The 22,832-nt window shown below is 33.7% G+C and overlaps 1 protein-coding gene across 8 annotated transcripts; it reads right to left on the reverse strand.

Annotated features, from left to right (window-relative positions):
- Positions 1-450: 450 nt before the first annotated feature.
- Positions 451-14,355, reverse strand: LOC124354995 (proline-rich protein PRCC). Of its 8 annotated transcripts, none has more exons than XM_046805849.1 (6): positions 14,240-14,355; positions 7,039-7,410; positions 4,200-4,250; positions 2,095-2,586; positions 1,512-1,727; positions 451-660 (listed from the first exon to the last, which is right to left on the reverse strand). In XM_046805849.1, the coding sequence occupies exons 2-6, from the start codon at positions 7,381-7,383 to the stop codon at positions 574-576; spliced, it is 1,191 nt and encodes a 396-aa protein (XP_046661805.1). In that variant the 5' UTR covers positions 7,384-7,410; positions 14,240-14,355; the 3' UTR covers positions 451-573. The 8 variants fall into 8 exon arrangements, with proteins under 8 accessions (XP_046661805.1, XP_046661807.1, XP_046661811.1 ...); XM_046805851.1 differs by having other exon boundaries at positions 14,235-14,321; XM_046805855.1 differs by having other exon boundaries at positions 7,039-7,404; positions 14,240-14,315.
- Positions 14,356-22,832: the final 8,477 nt, after the last annotated feature.

Raw genomic sequence — 22,832 nt, forward strand, 5'->3', positions numbered from 1 at the left:
TTCACAAATTTTAAGAGTAAATGAGGCAGTGTATTACAAGAATACCATAATTTAAAATGTTTATAAAGCTGTTTATTGAATTTACTTCTTGAATAGTAAAATAAACAAATCACATTAAAAATGCATTCAAAATTTTAAAATAAAATCATTCCTGTAGTAGCGCAACTAAAATATCTAACAACTAGTAACAATGAAGGCCTATTCAATCGGCATGAACACTGTATTTTAAATCATACTTTCTCAACACAGAACTAGACAATAAAAGAATATTGTGAGAGGAAAACTCCACTCCACACATATTTAGTTTTTCAACTATACTAAGAAGGCTCTTTTTAGAACCATTTTATTGTGATATTATGTAAGATCTGAAATATGTTTTGAAGGAATGAATCAGAACTGAAATAATTATTTTAATATTGAACTTATATGAAACATAAATAAATTCACATATACACCGAATAAATACTGTATATTTAAACCATAAAATCTGGACTTGTACATTACAAAAAATATATAACAATGCTTACAGATATATAACATTTTAATAATTAGTTCACAAATATTTACAGTTTGCTAGAATCCGTATTTTGCTTGTGTTTGTTTGCGTGACATCCGGTTGTTGGCCCATTGGTTTTTCAACTCTAGTTCATTTTCCTTTGCCTGAAAAAATATACCTTTTATATAAACTATAGAAAAATTGTACAATAGAATGAATCATCAGCTAAAAAGTCAACATCAAATATTATAAAAACATTAGTGATATGTAATAAAAGAAGATCTGACTGAAAGGATAACAGGATTTGGTAAAATTACCCATCCACTGCCAATAACAACACAAGAGTCTTCTGGTTACATAAAACTTAAACCCCTACATGTATTATACTACGAATGAGTGAATTCAATACCGAACATCTTTTTAATTACAGAAAACAAATGTACAGAATGTAAAATGTAGGTTGTGCATAAAATAAAATTATACACACATAGTGTTTATCATAACATAAATTTTTTTTTTTATATTTGAAATGTGGACATCAAAATCACACATCGACAAGTATGTTTAAAATTCACTGATAATGCCCCTTTTTGATTGAATTGAAAAATTAATTAAATGTAACAATGAGGGGTTGTCACTAGTTACATTTTTGGGGGATGATAACACTCAATCATCAGACTAGTATTAAATTAAATCCTTCAAATACCGTTAAAACCTTCGAGCTACCCGGTTTTGACCCCGTCAAGGGATCAAGTTCCTTAATGAGGCACGGCTGACAGACCTGCTATAACTGGGATTTCCCACAGAAAGGCAGGAACAGTAGCACAAGAATTTTTTTAAATCATGTTGTCTTTCTTTTCTCCTTTGAGAAATACTGATAACAAAATAAAAGAACAAGGAACAATAAAATGTCTACGTGAGGAAAGGTGGAAAAAACTTTTAAGCAATAGAGAGGATATAAAAAATACAATGCAATCCCTAAAGAATTAGTAGGGTATACGCAAGCAATAAATACCTGGAAGGCAAGGTAAGTGATCTGGTGTTTCCGTTTCTGCTGTGTAGTAGGCCCATCTTTCCTCTTATGACTGGGGCGGTGATTGGTCTCCTCTGTCAGCTGTTTGGTGAGCCATTCACGACTGTCAGGCATGATAGCATCTCCACTTACGTCAATAACACTCACATCCTGGGCCTGCATTCTTAGCCTGTCCCGACGGCCACAAAGTTGCTGCATCTACATCAAAAGTCACAAGATAAGCCGACACACTTGCACAGTTGGGAGGGAGGAAGAGAATGGAAAACCCATTTTGTTAAAAAATAAACACCAATTTCTATTAAAACTTGCTCTATAATATTAAAATGATTCTAAGTTGTTAATTCAATAGTTTGTAGTGATTGGAAGCTTGACTACATTATTTTATTATATAAGTTATTATTTATATTGTTACTACTAAATACCTTCATTGTGACACCTGTCAAATACCGACTTCAGGGCAGCCGGAATAGTAGAATGGACTGTCCCCAGTCAATGTATTATAGGTGAGTGAAAATGGTAGACTTCTTACAAATAAAGATAAATGAAGGACCTGGAGTTTACTTACAGCTTCTTCATCCAGTTCTAGGTCTTTATTGTTGAAGGTCACAAAGTCCGATGTAGTGTACTGGTCAGCTGACAGTCGGTCTGAAGAAGAATGTTCAGAATGTGATGGTGTAGCCCAACTTTGAGTTTGAAATGCGTGATTTAAACTCGATGCCTTATCACTTTGATCTTTAAGCGGGGTGTCTGACAAAGGCTGGCTGTCCTGAGGAAGAGGTATGTCGATATCTACTGGTGCAGGAGTAACATCTTCTCTGCTGTCAAGAGAAAAGAAGTCAACGCTCCCTGAAGGTTCATCTTCATCTCCTGAGTCTTCATAATTAATGAGAGATTGTTTATTCACAACTTGAGGTTTGGTCAGTGGCTTTGTATTTTTTACAGCTGAAGGAGTTGGTTTCTTATTTGCCGCTTTTTGGTTATTGCTCGGCCTGGCTACTGATTGAGGCACAAGATTGGTTTTAGGGTTTGGCAGTAGAGCAAATAATCCAGATCCCTTCTGAAAAAGCATTCAATATTGAGTAAATTAAGACTTTCTGTGAAATTGTGATGTATTCAAACAAAATCATACAACTATTTGAAACATTTCAACACTTTTTGACAAGGAAAATTGCATTTCAAGAATTGTATGTGGTGTATTGTGTTGCGTAACATGTCTAGTATAATTTGAAAATGTAATAAAACATTAAATGAAAGCATGATAGGTTTTTTTTAAATATTGGAATTATAGAAACATGTAATTCTAGCAACATTTTACTGACACAAGCTTTCGTTCGCTAGATAAAGCAGAAAGGAATTAGTAAAGAATATAATGGAGTCTGAGCTACTTAGATCCACCATGATGATAATAATAATATTGGTATAATTTAGCATATTATTTATATTATTACAAATTGCACTAAATAAACTCAAATAGAAATTGAGGGTCCAAGATCAAGGTTTGAAAATGAACATGTGTAATATTATAAAGGATAATCAGCTGAATTGCTTCACAGTTTGACTTTGACCCAATAATTTTATTTTAATTTACAATTTTGACAAATAATAATAGTAATAATAATAGTGTGCTGAAAATCTGAAATACATACAATGGATCTAAATATTATTTAAAAACTGTAATACAATATGCATTTTTGGTAATTTATCTGAACTATTTGTTTATCTATTTTTTGTTTGTTGCTTTGAGTAGGCTGGTTATGGATTACACAAACCACTATTTTTTTCTGAAACCTACACCAAGCTCTCTCATATTCTTAATTTTTTATATTGGCACTTTGATTTTGAAAATAATTACTTTTACATATTAATGTTCATAGAAATATTGGGTTTACCATTGGAAGTGAAATAAATATTATTTTTCTTTACACAAGTAGTACTAATTAGATGGTTGGTTAAGACTTTTAGTGCCAAGCCTTCTCTATCTTGAGAACTTATTTGTTGTGCAGCAGGTTTATTTATTGTTTCATTATTTATTGTCTAATTACATATTGGAATTGATCCTTTATAAGTCATGATTAATTCGAAAAAGCAAGACATGACATAAAAGTTATTTTAAATATTTATCATTAAAAAGTTTATGTTGGCATTCCTGTAAAATCATACAACATACAGCTACAATCAGAAAAAAATTATTTATTATATATATATTATATATATATATATATATATATATATATATATATAATTATGTGCACATGTGTATTTTATATACTGTATGTATATATATATATATATATAATTTTTAAAATTTTTATTTCGAAGCAATTATCTGTTATAGACACTATTGCTTAATTGTACACTTTTTGTACAGAATACATTTTTATAACTCTTTGACATATGTATTCGTGAACAGAAACTGATAAAAATAAATAAAAACAATTCATTTTACTTTCTTCAAGTTCTGAAGATTATATGTGATGAAAATTATGATAACTGTTAATATTTTTTTTAGTAATATTTAGTTAATAAATTTTAGTCTAGAAGTCTTCATATTTCAATAAATATTCATATGTTTACAAATTGTTTAAAGATATGCTTGCTGAAACCATAGAAACAGCCTAGCTTTCTAGGAAAGATTACCAGCAGTTAAAGAAGGTTAAGTTCACTACTTACTTGAGATGGTTTAAGTTTCTTTTTTGAAGGTTGTTCCTCCTCTTCCTCGATCTGAGATAAAGAACCAAGATATATTACTGTTAAAAAATTGTATGTTTTAATTGTAACAGTTGAAAGTTAGTACCAATATTGGAAAAAACATCAAGTATTAACGACAAAAATATTTGGTAATGACCAAGAATTATAGAAAAACTATGTAAATAATTAAGCATAATCAAACCTTTATGTAATTACAAAACATATAAGTATAATGCATCATAACAGTTCTCAGTAATAACCTCAAGACAGTTGCCATGCTGTCTCTTATGGAACCAAACTGCAAATGCCATGCTCACTCATTTGGTTGTTCTTTGCCACACTCAAGAAAGGGTAAAAGTTTTGGAAATAGCAATTAGTATAACTTACTTTAATAAACATAATATGGAATTTTAAATGTAAAAAATAGGCTTTTTAACATTATTGCTATTTCATAACATAACTAATATTTGAAACAAGTGCTTCTATTTCAAACTCAAAATCATATTATAAATTATGATGTAAAATTTGTTTGATGCTTAGAGAAAGAAAATACACATAGAAACGAAAAAGGCAGCTATATGACACCATACTAATACAACATTAACACCGTACAATCACTTGATGTTTAAACATTTTTTTAAATTTACCGTTCCAGATATGTTATCTTGCTAGATATTACATAAACCAGCAAATATATGTATTTCTGTGTCAATGATTGTGTATACACTACCAGAAGTATAATTTAATATTATCTTTCATCTACAAAATTTTGTCAGTCATATACAACTAAGTATAAAGCATATTTTCCATGACTTTAACCCTCCAAGTGGTGAAAGATGCTGCAGCATCTATTAAATCTTGTTCGCCAGTGGCAGAGACGCTCTAGCGTCTATTAACACAAGCCTCTTTTGTTCCGGTATTTCCAATGTTATGCAGCGACTTAAACGTTATATATTAGGAATGGTTAGAAAGACCAGATTCCAAACTTTAATTTGATATAGTATTTAGATATACTGGCACTAGTGGAACCCTTACACCAGTTCATCCACCTACTGTACCACCTCCTAGACCAAGTGGAGATCTTCCTTACCGGATTGCTCACTTACCGGCCGTAGTGAAAGACTTTTTGCAGTGTGTGGACACACCAAAAAAGGGGCAAAAGTCACTTCTGGTGCCCAGCTTGTTATTGTAGGGTTCATAGGGAGTGTTTCCTTTACTTGGAACATTACTGAAGGCCTCTCAAACCAGGAAGAAAGAGGAGGAATGAGGTTGGCTCTGATACTGACTAAATTGCAGTGAAAAACATGTGTTAATAAAAGTTTCGATCAGCAGTTACTGTGTCTTTTTTAAGGAATGATACATATAAACTATATATATTTTTGTTCAGAGTTAAATTTTAAACAAAATGGCTGTTTTGGAATTTTGTTAAAAAATTAAATTCAGTAACATTACTCAGCCTACCATAAAAAAATTGGAATTTTTACTTTTGGAATGCAACCCATTAGTTTTTTACACTTATCCAAGATAAATGTTTCATATTATTACCATTTTATTCTGTAGTTTAATTTGATATATAATATGTCTTACTTATATAATTTACAGTATTCTATATAAAGTTATTTTGCGGACATACAAAATCAGTAAAAATGTCCCGCCACTTGGAGAAAGAAGTACCGCCACTCGGTAGGTTAATTAAGTTATAAGATGATGTGTTTAACATGTTCACTGCTAAAAATGCCAATTAGTGTTTGGAGTTGTCATGTTATTGTCATTGTGTGTCTTAGAGAAAATTGTCTCCCATCATGTTTCACTGTTATCACTAGGTCTGGACCCATAACTGACCTTGATCAGTCTCAAACAAGTCTTGTAGTGGTAGCTTGTGCATAATAGTGGCTTTGTATTGTATGTTTTAAAATTTTTTGAAACAAGTAAAAGTCATAATCTGTGTGATCCAAAATAATTGAACCATTAGTGAAATAATTATATAATGTGATTCTACCTTTCAGTATACCCTTCAGTATACTATGAATTGTGGCTCAGACAATGCATGAGTAGTCAGTCACTTTTCATTTCTCAGGCCCAACCCAAACAATCAGGGCTGTAAAATAGGGACCGTAAATAACACTCCTCGTCCAAAACTAGAATGTTATGATGATCCATTCAGTTTTTAAAAATTTAATCAGCCCACTGGATTACGTATTCCTATGCCAGGACACAAAACCGCATCGATTATTTTGATCTAATTGGTGATGGGTAATTTTTTCCAGTATTTTATAAATGATGCTAATGCTGATGAAGTGTTTCCATCTTCTTTTGCCGGCATAATACCTGTAAAAATCACTGGAAAGATAAAGCATTACCTGATTTCTAAAAGTTTTCAGGGCTCTTTTTTACATTAGAATGGTCAACATACCACTGCACTGAATATTATTAAATATTCAAAATGTGTTTTACTCAATTTATATTTCAAGACAAGTTTCTGCTTATTTTGAAATGCTAAAATTTTTTACATTAAACATTTGCATCATATCATTTATTTTAAGTATAAAGCCCATTGAACCTTAATTGCCGTTACTCGCATATTGCGATATCAATGATGAAATATGCTAATGACACAATTGGCGTAGTTACCGTTATTTATTTTAATTAAAATTTGTTATAAAATATATAAGGACACCAATCTAAGTAATTATAAGCAAACATAAATAAAAACTAAGAACATTCACATTTTCCATTGAAACACATATTTATTCAACAGTGAAATCGTGTTAATATTTTTACCTAAAAATACACAAATTGAAAGAATAAAATTTTTACTTACTTCATTTAAAGATGGAATTGTTATTTTTACAGGACCATTTCGTTTATTTACACTAGTGAGATACTTGATGTCTATGTCGGTGTTCAGTAAGCTGAATTTCGGTTCAGGTATTGCTAGGTTTGTTTTTTTGTCTAAACCGTCTGCATGCTTTGATTCCTGATTGCTTTTATGATGATATTCACTGAAATTAAACTCTTCATCACTTATTACTTTAGAGATCACCGCTGATGTTGATGTTTCATTGTTCGGTGGCTTTGTAGCAATTTGCTTTTCTTGGACATCATCTGTGTCAACTTCATTGTCACTTTCCTCGCTATCATCATAGCTGACTAAACCCAAAGACATTTTTTGAGAACTTGACCAAATCTGAAACTGAATTGCATGTAATTTAATGTAGGATTTAATCATACACTAGTATACAACCATTAGAATTTTTTACATTGTAAATAAAATCATACAGCTTAAAAGACAGTTATTTGTAGAAGACTGTTTTAGTTATAAGACTCTAAGTTTAAAATCCGTAATTTGTTTTTTGTATAAACCAAACAAATTGATTTCATGTCCTAAACAAGTTTCAGTTGAACAAACCAAACTTAAATGGAACTAGAGTTAAAAACTAAAATTCAATGTTAAGTTAAAACAAAAGTTGTAATGAGGATCACAAGGTTTTAAAAAACTGTTTTTATAACAAAGCAGAATCGTTAATATTTACGGGCAGTCAACCAATGAGATCACAAGCAAATGACAACTGTTAACCATTGAAGGACAGGGGGAGGAGTGCTGTTGACAATAGACAAAATTCTTTATTCATAATCTTAGAGATCAGAATGGTGTCACAATATATTAAGATTTCCAATTTGTTTCAAAGTTAATGGATACATCTGGTAAATAAATAGTTCTTATATAAGTTTAAATCTTCTAATTTGTATGATTTACAATAACATAATTATTAATGTCAATTTTCTTCTTCACTTCTCCAGTTTAAGAACACATCCAGTAAGTAAAATGAACATTATGTAAGCTTCAGTCCTTATCCTTGCAGTGCTTTTTTGACAGGAAGGAGGTTCAAATGTTTCCTGCCTGCATAAGAAGGTTTCCTCTCTTCCTCTCAAAGAGTGCAGTATGGTATAATTGAAGGTGGAAGTTTAATGCATGGCGAGTATTATATAAGTAAATGTCGTGACCTTGTAGTAGTGGTTCTATGTCAGCGGGGACTATGTCTTCTCTGATATACAAGCCAATAATTGTTTGCACACACTGGCAAGGGAACACATTCATACAGATCTCTCTTGGACCGAGGTTTGACATTATCCTGGTCGCTCTTTTCTGTAAAAGTAAGTTTCCTGCTGTAGTGCCCCTCCCAGATTACTAGACCGTATCTAAGATGGTACTCTAATAATTCGTGGCAGGCGGTTCTTGTAATCACAGTATCACTGACTTGTATCCTTGTTTAAGATGTATAACTCTTACTCTTACTCTTACTCCCAGGGCCATTTATATCGGAGGTGATATTTAGCCGCACCAACAAAGCTCCTCCATAAGATGTATAAGCACCAGTTTAATTTCTTGGAGAGTTGTTTAATATGATTGTTTCAGGATAAGTTTATATCTACAGGGTGAGTCAGAAATATGGTAAAATATTTTAAGAAATGATTGTAGAGCTAAAAATAAGAAAGAAATGTCATATAAAGGTAGGTCTGGAAACACTCCATTAGAGAGTAATGGCTGGTGAAAGATTTTGCTTTGTTTTCTGTTCACCTGGAGAAATTAAGTGATTCTGAAATGTTTTGTTCTTACTTTTTAACTCAAATAAGGTAGATTTATAACGAAAATCACCTGAAAAATCAAATACAACCACTCTAGAGGTTGTAGTGTAAACAGTTTTTGAGAAAAAGTATGAAATTTGCCAAAAATCTAATAACAAAATATGACATGTTTTCTTATTTTAGCTCTAAAATCACGTCTTAAAATATTTTACCATATTTCTGACTCACCCTGTATAGTAATTCCAAGGAATTTCGTCTGGCTTTTCATTGATACATCAGGTACTCCTGAAGTGTCTCGTTGCCTTCTCCCAAAAGCTAATCTTTTTACTACTAAGTCATTTTCATGACAATATCGGTAGGCCATATTTAGCGCAATGTAGGAGTTAACAGCCAAGTAGTTGAATGATATTTCAGACACTAAGAATGTCATCATCTGCGTACCTCTGAGGAGTACAGTGTCTGCCTAAGTACTGCACCCAGTACAGTATTACAATCCTGCGATACACCACTGTTAATACGCAGAGAGTCTGATCTTGTTTGTAAGAAACCAGAAATTTTAATTTCAACAGTCTGACCTTCCCTCCAGATAACTTCTGACCCATTCATTGACCTTTTCTTTAAGTCCTAACTGTTCAAGTTTGTAGAGGATTAATTCATGACAGTCAAAAGCTTTGCTGAAATCCAGCATAATGCTTGTGACCAGATTATTTTTCCTTCCAGGTTGTCAATAATGAATTTGGCAAGTGGAATAATGGCTATTGTTGTGGACCTCCCTTTCATGAACCTGTGTTGGTCTTCTGTTAAAAGGTTATGTAGTTCACAGTGGCTCATCCAGAATACTTCAAGACTATTTCCTCAATGATTTTAGAAAAGGTTGGAAGTAAAGATATATGTCTATAATTATGTGCTTCAGTATAGCTTCCACTTTTAAACTTAGGATATACTTTACGTTGTTTGACAACAGATGGAAAGTGTCCTTGAACAAGAGACAGGTTTGTTCACTCAAATTTTAACTAGAGGTTGAATTAATGCTTTACCAGTGTTTTAATATTTTTGATGAAATTTCATCTAGTCCTGCAGATGTTTTAGTTTTGAAGCTTTTAATTATTGCTTCAATTTAATGTTTATTATCTGGGGTTAGATAGCTTAGATCATGATTTGTGGTAGCTTAGATAATGATTTGTGGTTTGCTGTTGAACTATAGTCTGTTGTTTTGTATTTGGCTAAGTGCTAAGGATATATTCTGCTATATTTGTAAAAAGATTTATTGAAGTGATTAGATACTGTACAGGAGTACGTGATAGTTTCTCCTTCTATGTTTCATGTTGATTCTAAGCATTTATTTTTCCTCTCACTATTTATTATTTACCACAGGGTTTTTTATTTATTTTCAGCATTAGCTATATAATTTGTAGATGTTTGGTGTCTGTTTGTTTAAGATATCAGAGTCCTTCTTTGCCATGTTCATTTCAATTTAATCTGCTTGTTTTCCTGAAAGCTGATATCTTTGGAGACATTGTAGATAGGTCCTTTTTAAATGTTTTGCCTTTTCATCAACATATATTGGCGTTTTCCTCTTCCCTGGTTTTACAGTCTTCCAGGGGCATACTGAATTCATAGTAAAAACCATAGTTAAAGGGATTGCTGTAAGTACTTGTAATTGCAGTTGTAGATTGACATATAAAACATACTTGTTTTTGTTGATTGTGCCCTGTGTCCGAGAAAGCTTGTTGTAAAATTTGATACAATTTTAAAATTTTAATAATTTGATAGATTTTATTTTCATCAAAAATTAACTTATTTGTAACAAGTTTTGACATGGATTTTCAAGCTTGTCACTTATTGAGCATAAAAGAATAAAATTTCTAATGGTGTATAAAGAAGAGATAATGGATAGCTCACTAACACTTTCTAGACGGAATAAAAAGACAGATAGAAAGACAGATTCTACCCCTTACTAGGGTCACACCTATTACCTCTATTTCCATAGATTTTGTATGCACAAACTTGAAAAACCAAAATCTCAGCACAGCAGTAATGCAAACAGAAATGTCTGATTACACAGCACAACTCAGCAATATCATATTTTAAACGCAAAATTCACGACATTCCAAATATTATGCGCAAACAACCACTAAAAACAACCTTGATTCTCCTCAGATACAACTACAACATGAAGATTAGACTGAAGTTTTGAAAGTCCAAACTGTTGAGGATACATACAATAAATTTATTAATATATTAAAATTAAACAATAGTAATGGATGCCACCTGTCCAAGGAAGAAACTACAAAAGAGAAAGAAAAAGGGAAACAAGACTCTCCGTGATGAAAAGGCAGTCTGACTCAAATTTGAGTATCTTAAAAGCCTATATATAAGTACCAAGCATTGGAAAAATGCCCAAAATAAGATGGATACTAAAAGAATAAAAAAAATTTGACTAAAGGTTAAAAACTCTGAAATGCCAAGCATCTATAAAACACATTCAGGATTCAGACAAATCAAAGGTAGTGTGACAGGCAATTAAAAATGGAAAGAAAAATTCATCTGACCACAAAAAACAAATAAAACTTGAAATAAGGGGATGCAAAATTAACAACTCATTGGTAATTGCTGAACACATAAACCAATTCTTTACCATAATTACAGGTAGAACACTTCTCCAAAACAACAGTCATCCTTAAAGAACTGAAACTTTCACAAACCCGATGCAAATCATGTGTACTTCTTAATTTTGCCAAGTATCCAACCAGTATCATTAATAAATCCCTAAAAACTGGACTGTTTCCATCAGCCTTAAAAATAGCCAATGTCTACCTGAAATTCTAAAGTGGCTTAATGATTTATTAGCTCATTTTACAACCCAGCTATTAAATCATACATAGTAATGAACAAGGCCTATTATTAAAATTACCTAGTTGTCAAAATGTCAATAACAAACCAACTGGATTTTGGGAGAAGGAAAAATGAAATTCTTAGTCTACCTAGTACAGAAATCAATACATGAAGTGAAATTTCTACGAATTATAGTTGATGACTTATCATGGCCTGGACATGTGGACTTGCTAAGCAAAAGATTAAACACCCGCCTCTTTATACGAAAACGCACAACTCATTACTACAGAAATGCTGACATCACTCACTCTTTGAGTCCCATCTCAGGTACAGGAACTGCTATATGGGGAAGCATCTCAGCAGATGCTATACAAATGCTTGGAAACATTGGCCCTAGAGATAGTTGCAGAGAAACCTTACAAAACTGAGAATACTGACTATAACATTACTATACATACAAGAAGTGGTCCTATATGTTGATAGTAAAGAATTGCCCTGCCACCATGATCTGCATTTCTATAAAACCCAGCATATATCCTAGAACACCATACTGGCACACCAAATTTGGTTATACGAAAAAAAGCCCCCATTGGCCCAAAATTGTCAAACCATTTACCAGCTAGAATAAGAAACCTAAGAGGGAGATGCTCAAGAGGAAGCTTGACGACTGGCTACGTTTCTCTCTCATGGCTGCTTCACTTTGTTCAAAAGCATATCCAAGTAAGTATTGGCTGTTAATTGTATGCTGCTCTTCAAGATGATCACAAGAAACTGGACCTTCAGCATCCCAAAACATCGTCAACATTACTTTTCCTGCTGATGCTTGCATTTTGAATTTTTCCTGACAGGTGAGCTGGTGTGCTTCCACTCCGTGCTTTGCCTTTTTGACTCTGGCTCATAATAGTGAACCCAAGTTTCATCACATGTTAAAATTTTGTTGAGGAAGTGCTCACTTTCTCTTTCATAACATTCCGATAGCTCTGTGCACACTCTCAACCTTGTTTCATTGTGTAGCGGTGTCAACTCCTTTGGGACCCATCTTACACATGTTTTGCGGTACTTCAAGTAGTTTTTAATAATGTTATGAACTGTACCCGTACTCACATGAACTTTTTCAACTGTCATTTCCATAGTGACTCGGCGGTCAGCATGAATTATGTCATTTGGCTTTCCAGTGAGGGAGTTGTAACTTCAACTGGTCAGCTAGGACGGTGTTCATCAGTCACTGAGTTTTGGCCATTTTTTAACCAACATGTACAAATTTGCACGATCCAAACAATTTTCACCGTTTTACGTAAGAGTAAGTAATTTACCTTCAGCAAGTAAAAAACGAATAACAGAACATTGTTCAACTAAAGTAGAACTTTCAAGTGGACTTGCCATAATTAAATGTATTTTTTATGTTATAAAAACAACAATGTTAATAATTCAGCTGATCAGGGCTTATCCCAGTGATGCCAACTTAAAGTTATAAAAGTACCAAATTTACCCTACCAACAGTTTTCTCTCTAGACTTGTTTGTCTCTTTAATTATTGAATGACCCTCGTAACTACATAAAACTAGGATAGAACAAAAAAGAATAGGCCTCACATGATTTTGGCTATTTACAAATATTAACATTTATCAGATACAAAGTTATCACTTAAGATGCTCTTCCTATACTACTTTTCTAAGAGTATTTTCACTCAGTTTAGTGGGACCTTGAATGTTTCATAATACCTCAACACATGCCTAAATTACACACACACACAATTTGGTTATATTTTAATTATAACAAACATAAATATGACCACAAGATACAGACAATCTCGCTGAAGCAGCAGTCTAATAACTATGAAATTGAAAACAAAATATCTCAGCTACAACATCATTGACGACCGACCAACTTGATTGTAAACTTTCATCATTGTTATTGATTGATAACCTGTGTTTATGCACTATATAATATGATTGGCAGAAAGTACGTTTATTTTTAATGTGAATTGATGTAAAATATGAGTAAAAATGTAGCGTATTATATTTTGTAATATAGGCTAGGCTATTTTTTTTTTTTTTAGAAAAGTACGGTCACCCGAACATTGGTCCTCATAACATTGAAATTATGACTGGAAACTCTCACCAATGATATCACGGATAGGTTACCAATAATTGACATAAATTTTATAGACTAGGAGGAAACTTCCTGACAAAAACTAGTTTACCATTTTGCACATCTAGCCTACAGCCTACCTTACAATATTCAGTTAAAGTTATTATCCCGAATAATATTATAGCCCAAACCTTAATGAGTAGGTTTAGGATACTGTGGACAGTATATTCAATCTAACTAAATAGAGATTTGAGAATTGAACTATGTAACTATATTCAACTTCCAAAAAGTGATAAAAAGCTCAACCTTTTCATAACAACTTCAGGTATGTTCCAAAATAAATTTCACTCAACAATTTTTGTTATTTTTAATATTTGAATAGCCTATATTGATGTTGCAATTTTACTGTTTGTAATATTAACCATACAGAAATACAATGCAAAATATAATAGGAAACACTACAAAACAAATAAATAGTGGAGAAAGTTTTATACAATTCACAAACCTAACCTTACAAAATCCGAAAATACTCAAAATAAACCCAAACACAACACACGACTGCCGAGCACGACTACATACATACAGTAATGAATGAGGGAGAGGACAATCGACAAACTTGCTTGCATACTTCAGTCAGGTTTGCGCATGGGAGATACTTCAGGGATAGATTCAAAAAGTAAATGGTGTTTTAGATTTATTCCTTTTGTTCAGTAACCTTACTGTAAAAGTAAATATACCAATTTTATGTTTTACAATACGCGATTAAATTGGGATTACAAATTGTAAAAAATTACCTCATATTTAATTCATTCGCAGTAAACATTGAGGACCCCTAGATTATACAAAATTTTATTATTGTTTTACTAATTAATATTAATCATGATATTAACAAAACTTACCTAGTTATCACTGAATATCAAAATCAAAATCAAAATCATTTATTTCTCATTAACATTAACATGTATCGAGAATTGTCAATATGTATAAAAATAACTAAATACTAAAAATATTACTATATCTGGTAAAACTACAAATTAAAAATATATTGAAAAACAGTACTAATGATAGTTTTACTTGTAAGGTTGGGTGGGGGCACAAAAATTCAGAGAGTGAGTAAAAACAGTTTTTTCACAAGAAAAGTCTTTTAGTTTGTTTTTTAAAAGATGCAAGTGAAGTGCTGGCTTTTAAATAATCTGGCAATCTGTTATAAATTGTAGGTCCTAAATATTCTATTGATTTGCGGAACATATTGTTTACTATGGTGGGGTACTGTTTAACTATTTTTATTTCTGGTGGGATATATATGATTGTGGGTAGGAAAATCGGTAATGTGTTTTAAAAAGTGTAAATTGATACGGAATAGATAAAAATGGAGGGGAGGGTTAGTATACGTTCTTGGTGAAACACTTGCCTACAGCTCTCCAGGCCCCTCAACCAAACACTAAACGAATAGCCCTCTTTTGCAATTTGAATACTCTTTGTAACAGAGAAGATGAAGCAGTTCCCCATGACATTATGCCATATGACATCACAGAGGAAAAGTAACCATCATATACCATTTTCAGTGCACTACTTTTCAGAAAATTTGAAAGACATCTTAAGGAAAACAATATCGAGTTGAGCTTAGAGCAAAGGGCCTCCACATGCTGACGCCAAGAAAAACCAGCATCCAGATGAACGCCCAAGAAACATACTGAATCAACCTCAATGATGTCAACCTCGTCTAAAGCAACAAAACCCTTAGAAACTGCCTGAGATCGAAAGTGAAGAATGGATGTTTTGTCAACATTGAGGAATAAATTGTTGCGAATGAACCAAGAGTTCATTTTTTTCGATTGTAGTGTTTAATTGAAGATTTAACGCTATTGAAGAGTCTGCCCGAACAATGACCGTGGTGTCATCAGCATATTGAGTGACGCGAGCCTCAGGGACAAGAGCTTAAGTCGTTTACATATAAGGCAAAGAGAAGAGGTCCCAAGATAGAACCTTGAGGAACACCGATGGGAGACCTCAACGAAATCTGACTGTGCTGTACCAAAGGAGTTGGTAACCTGGACACTCTGGTAACGATTTGAAAAGGTAGGACCTGAACCACAGCAGGGGACAACCTCTGATGCCGTAGAGTTCAAGCTTATTAAGGAGTTTCAGATGGTTAACTGTATCAAACGCTCTCGTGAGGTCGCAAAAAACACCAGCTACGTGATTCTGATTGTTAAGATGAGTAAATACATATTTTGGAAAATTGGGCAATAGCATCGGTGGTGGATTTAGAAGGAACAAATCCAAATTGGGTGTCACTCAGAAATGGAATTTCTGATTAGAAAGTCTGTTTAGTCTAACATGAATGAGACGTTCGAAGACTTTGCTGATGGTTGGTAAAAATTGATATGGGACAATACTGTTGAGGCGAAGACCTACTGCCTTTCTTGAAAACCGGAATGACCTTAGAGAGCTTCATATCCGATGGAAACTTCCCCTGAAGAACTGAGTTGTTGAACAATTGAGTTAAAGGAGGGCTCAAGGGTGAAGCAACCCGTCTAATTACTGAAGGACTCATTCCAAAAACGTCAGGTGTTGAACTGGATTTCAAAGATGAAATAGTATTGTACATTTCATGGAGCGTTGTTGGGGCTATGAAGAAACTTGATGGACAGTGGTGTATTTTAGAAGAGCTGTTAGTGCAATTATTTGTTTCCGTTTATGGTTCTAGCCAGTGGGGCAATCATAAAAAAATTGTTAAACATTTCACAGCGATATGACGTGGGTCAGAGGACTGCAGCTCCATTATCTTGTAGCTCCTGAATATGTCTTTTCCTATCTGTTTGCTTTCCAGAGTTTTTTCAGACACTATGTTCCATACAGTTTTGGCAACATTCTTACTCTTATTCAGACGGCTTTCGATCTGAGATGTTTTCAGAGATGAAAATTAATAACTTGTAGTTTCTCTTATTGACCTTATACAATATCCTATGCTGTTCAGAAGGATAGTCACGCTGCAAAATATACAGGGTCCTTGAGATGTTCTCTGGCCAAGAGAACTTCTCCTGTCAACCAACCAGGCCTTTGACGTTTTTTTTACGCTTCGATGTGACTAAAGGAAAGGCCTGGTTAAAGCAGGATGATACTTGACTGAGGAATAACGAGTATTGGTCCATTTATGTCCTCGTATAAGAAAATATTACCCCAATCAGCTGAATCTAAAAGTTCATAAAGAACATTAATATTTCTGTCTGAGAAAACTCGGTAAGGGGCAGAGTTACACCCCTTAGATGTAGTTGACTGAATTACGGCTGTAACAAGCTGTGCTTCATGATCGGACAAACAGGAAGGGACCACCTCAGCTGTCACATGGTCAGGCTCGATATTAGTTAAAATATTATCGATGCATGAACCTCCTGTTGGTGATGGGCGGGTCACTGATGAAATCTGAGCTCTAATTGAAAAACTTTGAAAAATGTCGGAAAATAGTAAAAAAACTGCCTGTCATATTGCCTATCAAAATGAACATTGAAATCCCCACAGACAAATATCCTCAGATCAGGTTTATGTAGGATTCTAAAGCGATTCCTCAAAACATTTCAAAAACAATGAAAAATCGCCCTGGGGGGATCTGTAAATAGTGATGATAGTGGTGTTTAATTCAACTATGTGAATGGTGACGGATTCAAAATTAAGTTCTGAGTTCAGGTGAGAGGTAACCTGCTTTTCCACAACGGTATACGAAAAAGAATCACTGAACCAGAGCACATACTCCGCCCCTGATCCTGTCAGACCTGCAGAAGCCACCTGCCACCCAATAGCCCTGAACACTCAGCGCAGCAAAGTTGTTTTTAGATAGCCAGTGCTCGGTTACACAAGCAATGTCGACATTCCTACTGTGTAGCAGAGCCTCTAAAGGACCAGTTTTGTTGGAAATTGATTGAATGTTTTGGTGCAGAATCTTGATAAGCGGAGTCTGTTGGAACTGACTCTATAAAAAAGAGTTGCTAGCATCCGAGAACATTGGAATATGTTACAACAATATTATAGCGAGCCACAATTTATTATATAATGAACTTAGTATTCAAATTTGCTTTATTTGGATATATATTTGTACAAATTTTGTACAATTTTTAAATGATAAATTAAGAAAGTAAACGAATGAAAATATAACTATAGAGAAATATATTTATTAAGCTTCCTCACATTAAAGTCTCCATATAACTAACTAGAAAGGATAGAATGAGTTTTATTATTAGTTTGAGAGTAGTTTCTTTCTTTCAGTAGTACTATTTATCAAGGCGCATAGCATGTCTTGTAAGATATTATCATGTTAAACGACTAACTTATAAGTCCACTTCTTGTGTTGTATACATTAAAATTTGACGTATGAATGTAGTGACAATTATTCCTTGATTTATTGAATGTTCCTTTTCGAGTTCATCTATGCAATAATTATGTGATGGGACTACTTTGTGGGATTTATTTAGGCTCATTTTTTTAGGAGGCTTGGAGATCCAAGATGGCGGGAAGAAGCAAGTCACTCAAATGTGGCTCTTGCAATAAAATAATTTCACAAAAGGCCGAGAGACTTAAATGTGAAGGAAAATGTGCACATAGTTTCCATGTTCATTGTTTAAGTGATGGAAATAATAAAATGGACAAACAAATAAGTAGTGCCCACTGGAAGTGTAGTATGTGCTCCCGGCAAGAAAAGTTCTGTGAGTAACGAAAATGTTAATCCTATTAATCCTATTGAGGATCAAATTCAAAATTGCAAAGGTGATTGTACTGATCATATAAAAATTTTGGTAGACCAAATTTACGAAATTAGTGTTAATTATATTGAAATTCGTAAACAGCTTACTCAAGTTCAAAATGAAAATGCCACGTTTTAAAGCAGCCTTGCTTAACCAAGCAGAATATTTGATGAGATGCTTGCAACAAGTGGAAATAGGAAAACCTTTTCTGAGGCACTAAAGAGTAATGATGTAAATAGTAAGCATGAAATAGCAAATAGAGCTGATTGCACATCTCCTGTACATAACCTCAATGTTAGTGATAGGTTAACTAATGCCCCTTTAGGCATTAGTCTACATTCTACGACCATTAAACCTCCTATAAACGTTGGAACCAGTGTGTGCCAAACCACAAGCTGTAGAAAACATTCAGAATTTCACACAGTTGAAAAAAGATTCTACAACATCACCAAAGCAAATCGGGCAGTCTAGGCCTAGTACTGATCATTCAAACAGTAGCCATTCTAACCATGATAGGCCTATTTTGAAACATAACCCTAAAAGTAAACATGGTCCTAGTGATAACCTATTGGTTACTAAAAACAGCATTAGTCCCAGAAAAAATACTAAAAATCTTAATAAAGGAAGATGTATTCTAGGCACGGCTACCAAAGGGAATGACCTTAAAGTTGTGGAAAAATACAGGTACCTCTTTCTCTCAAGACTTTCAAACCGATGTAAACAGTGACGCAGTAAAAAATTATCTTAATGATGGCCTTAAAAGGTAACTATAAAGTCAGCCAGATGAGGAATAAATTTCCTGGTTACCGATCTTTTAAGGTTGGTGTACCGGGTAATCTATGGGACCAAATTTTTATTCCCGAATTCTGGCCAACCGGAGCCTATGTCAGTTACTTTAACTTTAAAAGAATAAAGTACAAATGGGGACCAAGATTCTTTTTTGGGGAATGTAACAAAACTCAAAAAACAAAAAGTTAGCGGTTAAGGCTTCTGTAGACATTGGTGACTTACCTAAAAATTCTCTGGTACACCTAAATGAACACAAATCAAATGATGAAGACATTTTAAATAGCTCTACATTACCAACAAAAACAAATAATGCCCTGTCTAACTTAACGCTACTGTACTGGAACGCGCAGGGTGTAACAAACAAGCTGGACTATCTGAATCATTTAGCATCACTGCACAGTGCTGATGTTATCTGTGTTTCTGAACACTGGGTTCTTAACTCTGACATTGATTTTTTGACACTGCAAGATTATAAAACTGCAAGCTACTTTGTTAGATCAAATGCGATTCATGGTGGTACAGTGATCTTTGTGAAGGAGAATGTGCGTTTCCAAGTATATAATAAGTTATCACTGGTAGTTGAAGAACAAATTTTTGAACTTACAGCAATACAGTTAGTTGATTTTTAATACCATCATCGTTTGCTTTTATAGACCACCTACAGGTAAGACCAGCGCTTTGTTTGACAAGCTGCATGCAGTTTTCTTCGTGTGTGCATGGTGTGAACTTTGACTTTATATGCGCAGGAGATTTGAATATCGATCTGTTAGCCGATAATAATGATACCTTAGAGCTGTATAACTTAACTAAAACTTTTGGTTTACACATAACGATTAAGGATGTTACCAGGCCAAATCTATCTTCAAATGCGACAAGTAGGGGCTCCTGTTTGGACAATATTGTTACATCCTTACATCCTGATAGATGGAATGCTTCCGTTTTTGCACACAGGTGTGTCTGATCACAACGCCATCATTTTCAGTACACCAATGAACGTGACTTCAGACAATCTTAAGTTAAAGAAACTTGTTAGGCCTATCAATCCTCAGAACTCTAAGCTATTTCTAACTTACCTTAATAGTATAAATTGGTTAGCTATATATAATAGTAAGGATGACTTAAACAATAAGTTCAATAAGTTCTTTGATTTGTTGTTATGGGCGGTAAACAGCGCAATGCCTATGAAAAAACTGTTGGGATAAACCAACAGAAATAGTAAATCTAACAACAAATGGTACAATGAGGACTTAAGAATATTAAAGGTCCAACTTGACAATGCTTACTATTTATTCTGCAACACTAACTGTAACAGGTCTAAAGAAAATTATATTGCTCTTAAGAGAACGTACAAGGCAGAAATTAAAAAAAGCCAAACTTGATCATAATAACAACATAATTGACAGTTCAAACAATAAATCAAAAGCTGCATGGTCTGTCATAAATCAGCTTAGAAATGTTAACAGTAAGCCTCCCAATATTAACGCTAATTTAACGCCTGATGCTTTTAACAGTTTTTTTCTTACCAGTGTAGAAACAAATTTGTAATAGCATACCAACTGATGTAAATAAGCCTAATCATAGTGTTTTTCTTGACAATAGTGAGAACTGTGCAAACAGGAAACAATTCAGTAGGGTTATTCACTCTTAGAAGTTTTACAGTAGAAGAAGTCTACCTAGCCATAAAACCAACTGAATAATAGCACTTGTCTTGATATATATGGCACCAATGCAGCAATACTGAAGTTATCAGCTAGGTCTATTTGTGAAGTACTAACATATCTTTTCAACTTGTGTATTAAGCAGGGTATTTATCCTGACAAACTAAAAGTAAGTAAGGTCATTCCAATACACAAAAGAGGGCCTAGGGATGATTGTGCCAACTATAGGCCAATATCCATTGTTCCGACGCTGTCAAAGGTCTTGGAACGTCTCATTCATGAACAACTTTCCTCCTTCTTGGAATCAAAATAAGTTATTGTCCAAGAATCAGTACGGCTTTAGACCTAACCATAGCACTGTTGAAGCTACTCAGGACTTGATCTTGAATTGTTTTGAAGGACTGGAGAACAACCTGAACGTTCTTTTCAGATCATTTGATATGTCCAAGGCCTTTGACACAGTGTCGCATCATATTTTACTGGATAAGATGTATTTTTATTCTATTGACAACAGTGTAGTGCAGTTCTTAAGATCTTATTTGAACAATCGATGGCAATCCGTATTCCTAAATGGCTCTTACTCAAAACAGTTAAGTGTAAAACAAGGTGTCCCACAAGGGTCCATTTTGGGACCCTTGCTTTTCATACTCTATGTTAATGACCTGCCGTACAACCTAAATGCTCATTCAGTAAAATCATTTCTATTTGCTGACGATTTGGCAGTGTGTGTCCAGGGGTTAACAGTGCAGAAAATGTGGGTTACATAATCGACACCAAAACTAAAACCATTCATGACTGGTGTAATGCAAATAAGTTAAAGCCTTAATGACGGGAAAACTCAGGACCTTGCTTTCAGCCTTAGCAATCGGGGGGAAGTTAACCCACTCAAAATTCTTGGGGTTCACAGTCCAGAGCAATCTTAAATGGCATCAGCAAATTGACAGTCTTGCGAACAAAATTTCAAAAGGCATTTTCATGATCAGAGCACTTAAAGGCAGTGTCTCTGTTGGTGTTCTGCTCTGTGTTTACTATGGCCACATACATAGCTCCTCTCTTATGGAACTTCAATCTGGGCAAACCATGGGATATGTACAGAAGCTTTTTGTGCTGCAAAAAAAAGCAATCCGTCTGATTTGTGATGCACACTGGCAGGGGCCCACTGTAAAGAGCTCTTCATTAGGTTAGGTGTCCTTTCATTGCCTTCTATGTATATATTTAGCACACTCTTGTTTGTTAAGAGGAACTTGGCACTTTTGCCTGCAATGTCTGAGGTCCATAACTATGCAACTAGAAACAAAAATAAACTTATAAAGTGAACGATGCAGATACTCTGCAACTCAGAAGAGTTTTCTATACCAAGGCATAAAAATGTTTTAATGTTTTGCCGGAAGGTATTAAAGAGCTGCCACTCACTAGATTTAGACAAAAACTAAAGAACTTTCTAGTTTCAACCTGCTTATACGATGTAACAGAATTTTACGAAGTTGTTAACTCTTTAAGTTAGGTTAAGTAACCTTTTAAGTTGACTTTGTTATACATGTGAACATGTTTACAACAAATAAATATTTGATTTGATTTGATTTACTTCACATGTATGAAAATATAATTTCCTTCTCTAAAGCAACATCACTTGTACCAGCTACAAAGAAAATATTTTCACCAGGATCGCAACTATCTTTTTGAGACATGATATCCAGTTTATTTGCATGTGTGTAGATGTTTATGTTTTTGTCATTTTTGGTGTTCTCTTATTTAATCCTAATGTAATGTTTGGTTATGTTTCTTCACATTTCATAAACTAAAATTGTAGTGTAAATTATGAATTCGCAATCCGTTTGAAGAAATACATAATGCACCACATGAGAGTGCGTCCATTTACTTATTTTGTTGTAAATTTTATTATTATACCGTATCGTT

The sequence above is a fragment of the Homalodisca vitripennis genome, chromosome 2 (genome assembly GCF_021130785.1).
Source record: "Homalodisca vitripennis isolate AUS2020 chromosome 2, UT_GWSS_2.1, whole genome shotgun sequence".
In the NCBI taxonomy this organism is placed as follows: domain Eukaryota; kingdom Metazoa; phylum Arthropoda; class Insecta; order Hemiptera; family Cicadellidae; genus Homalodisca; species Homalodisca vitripennis.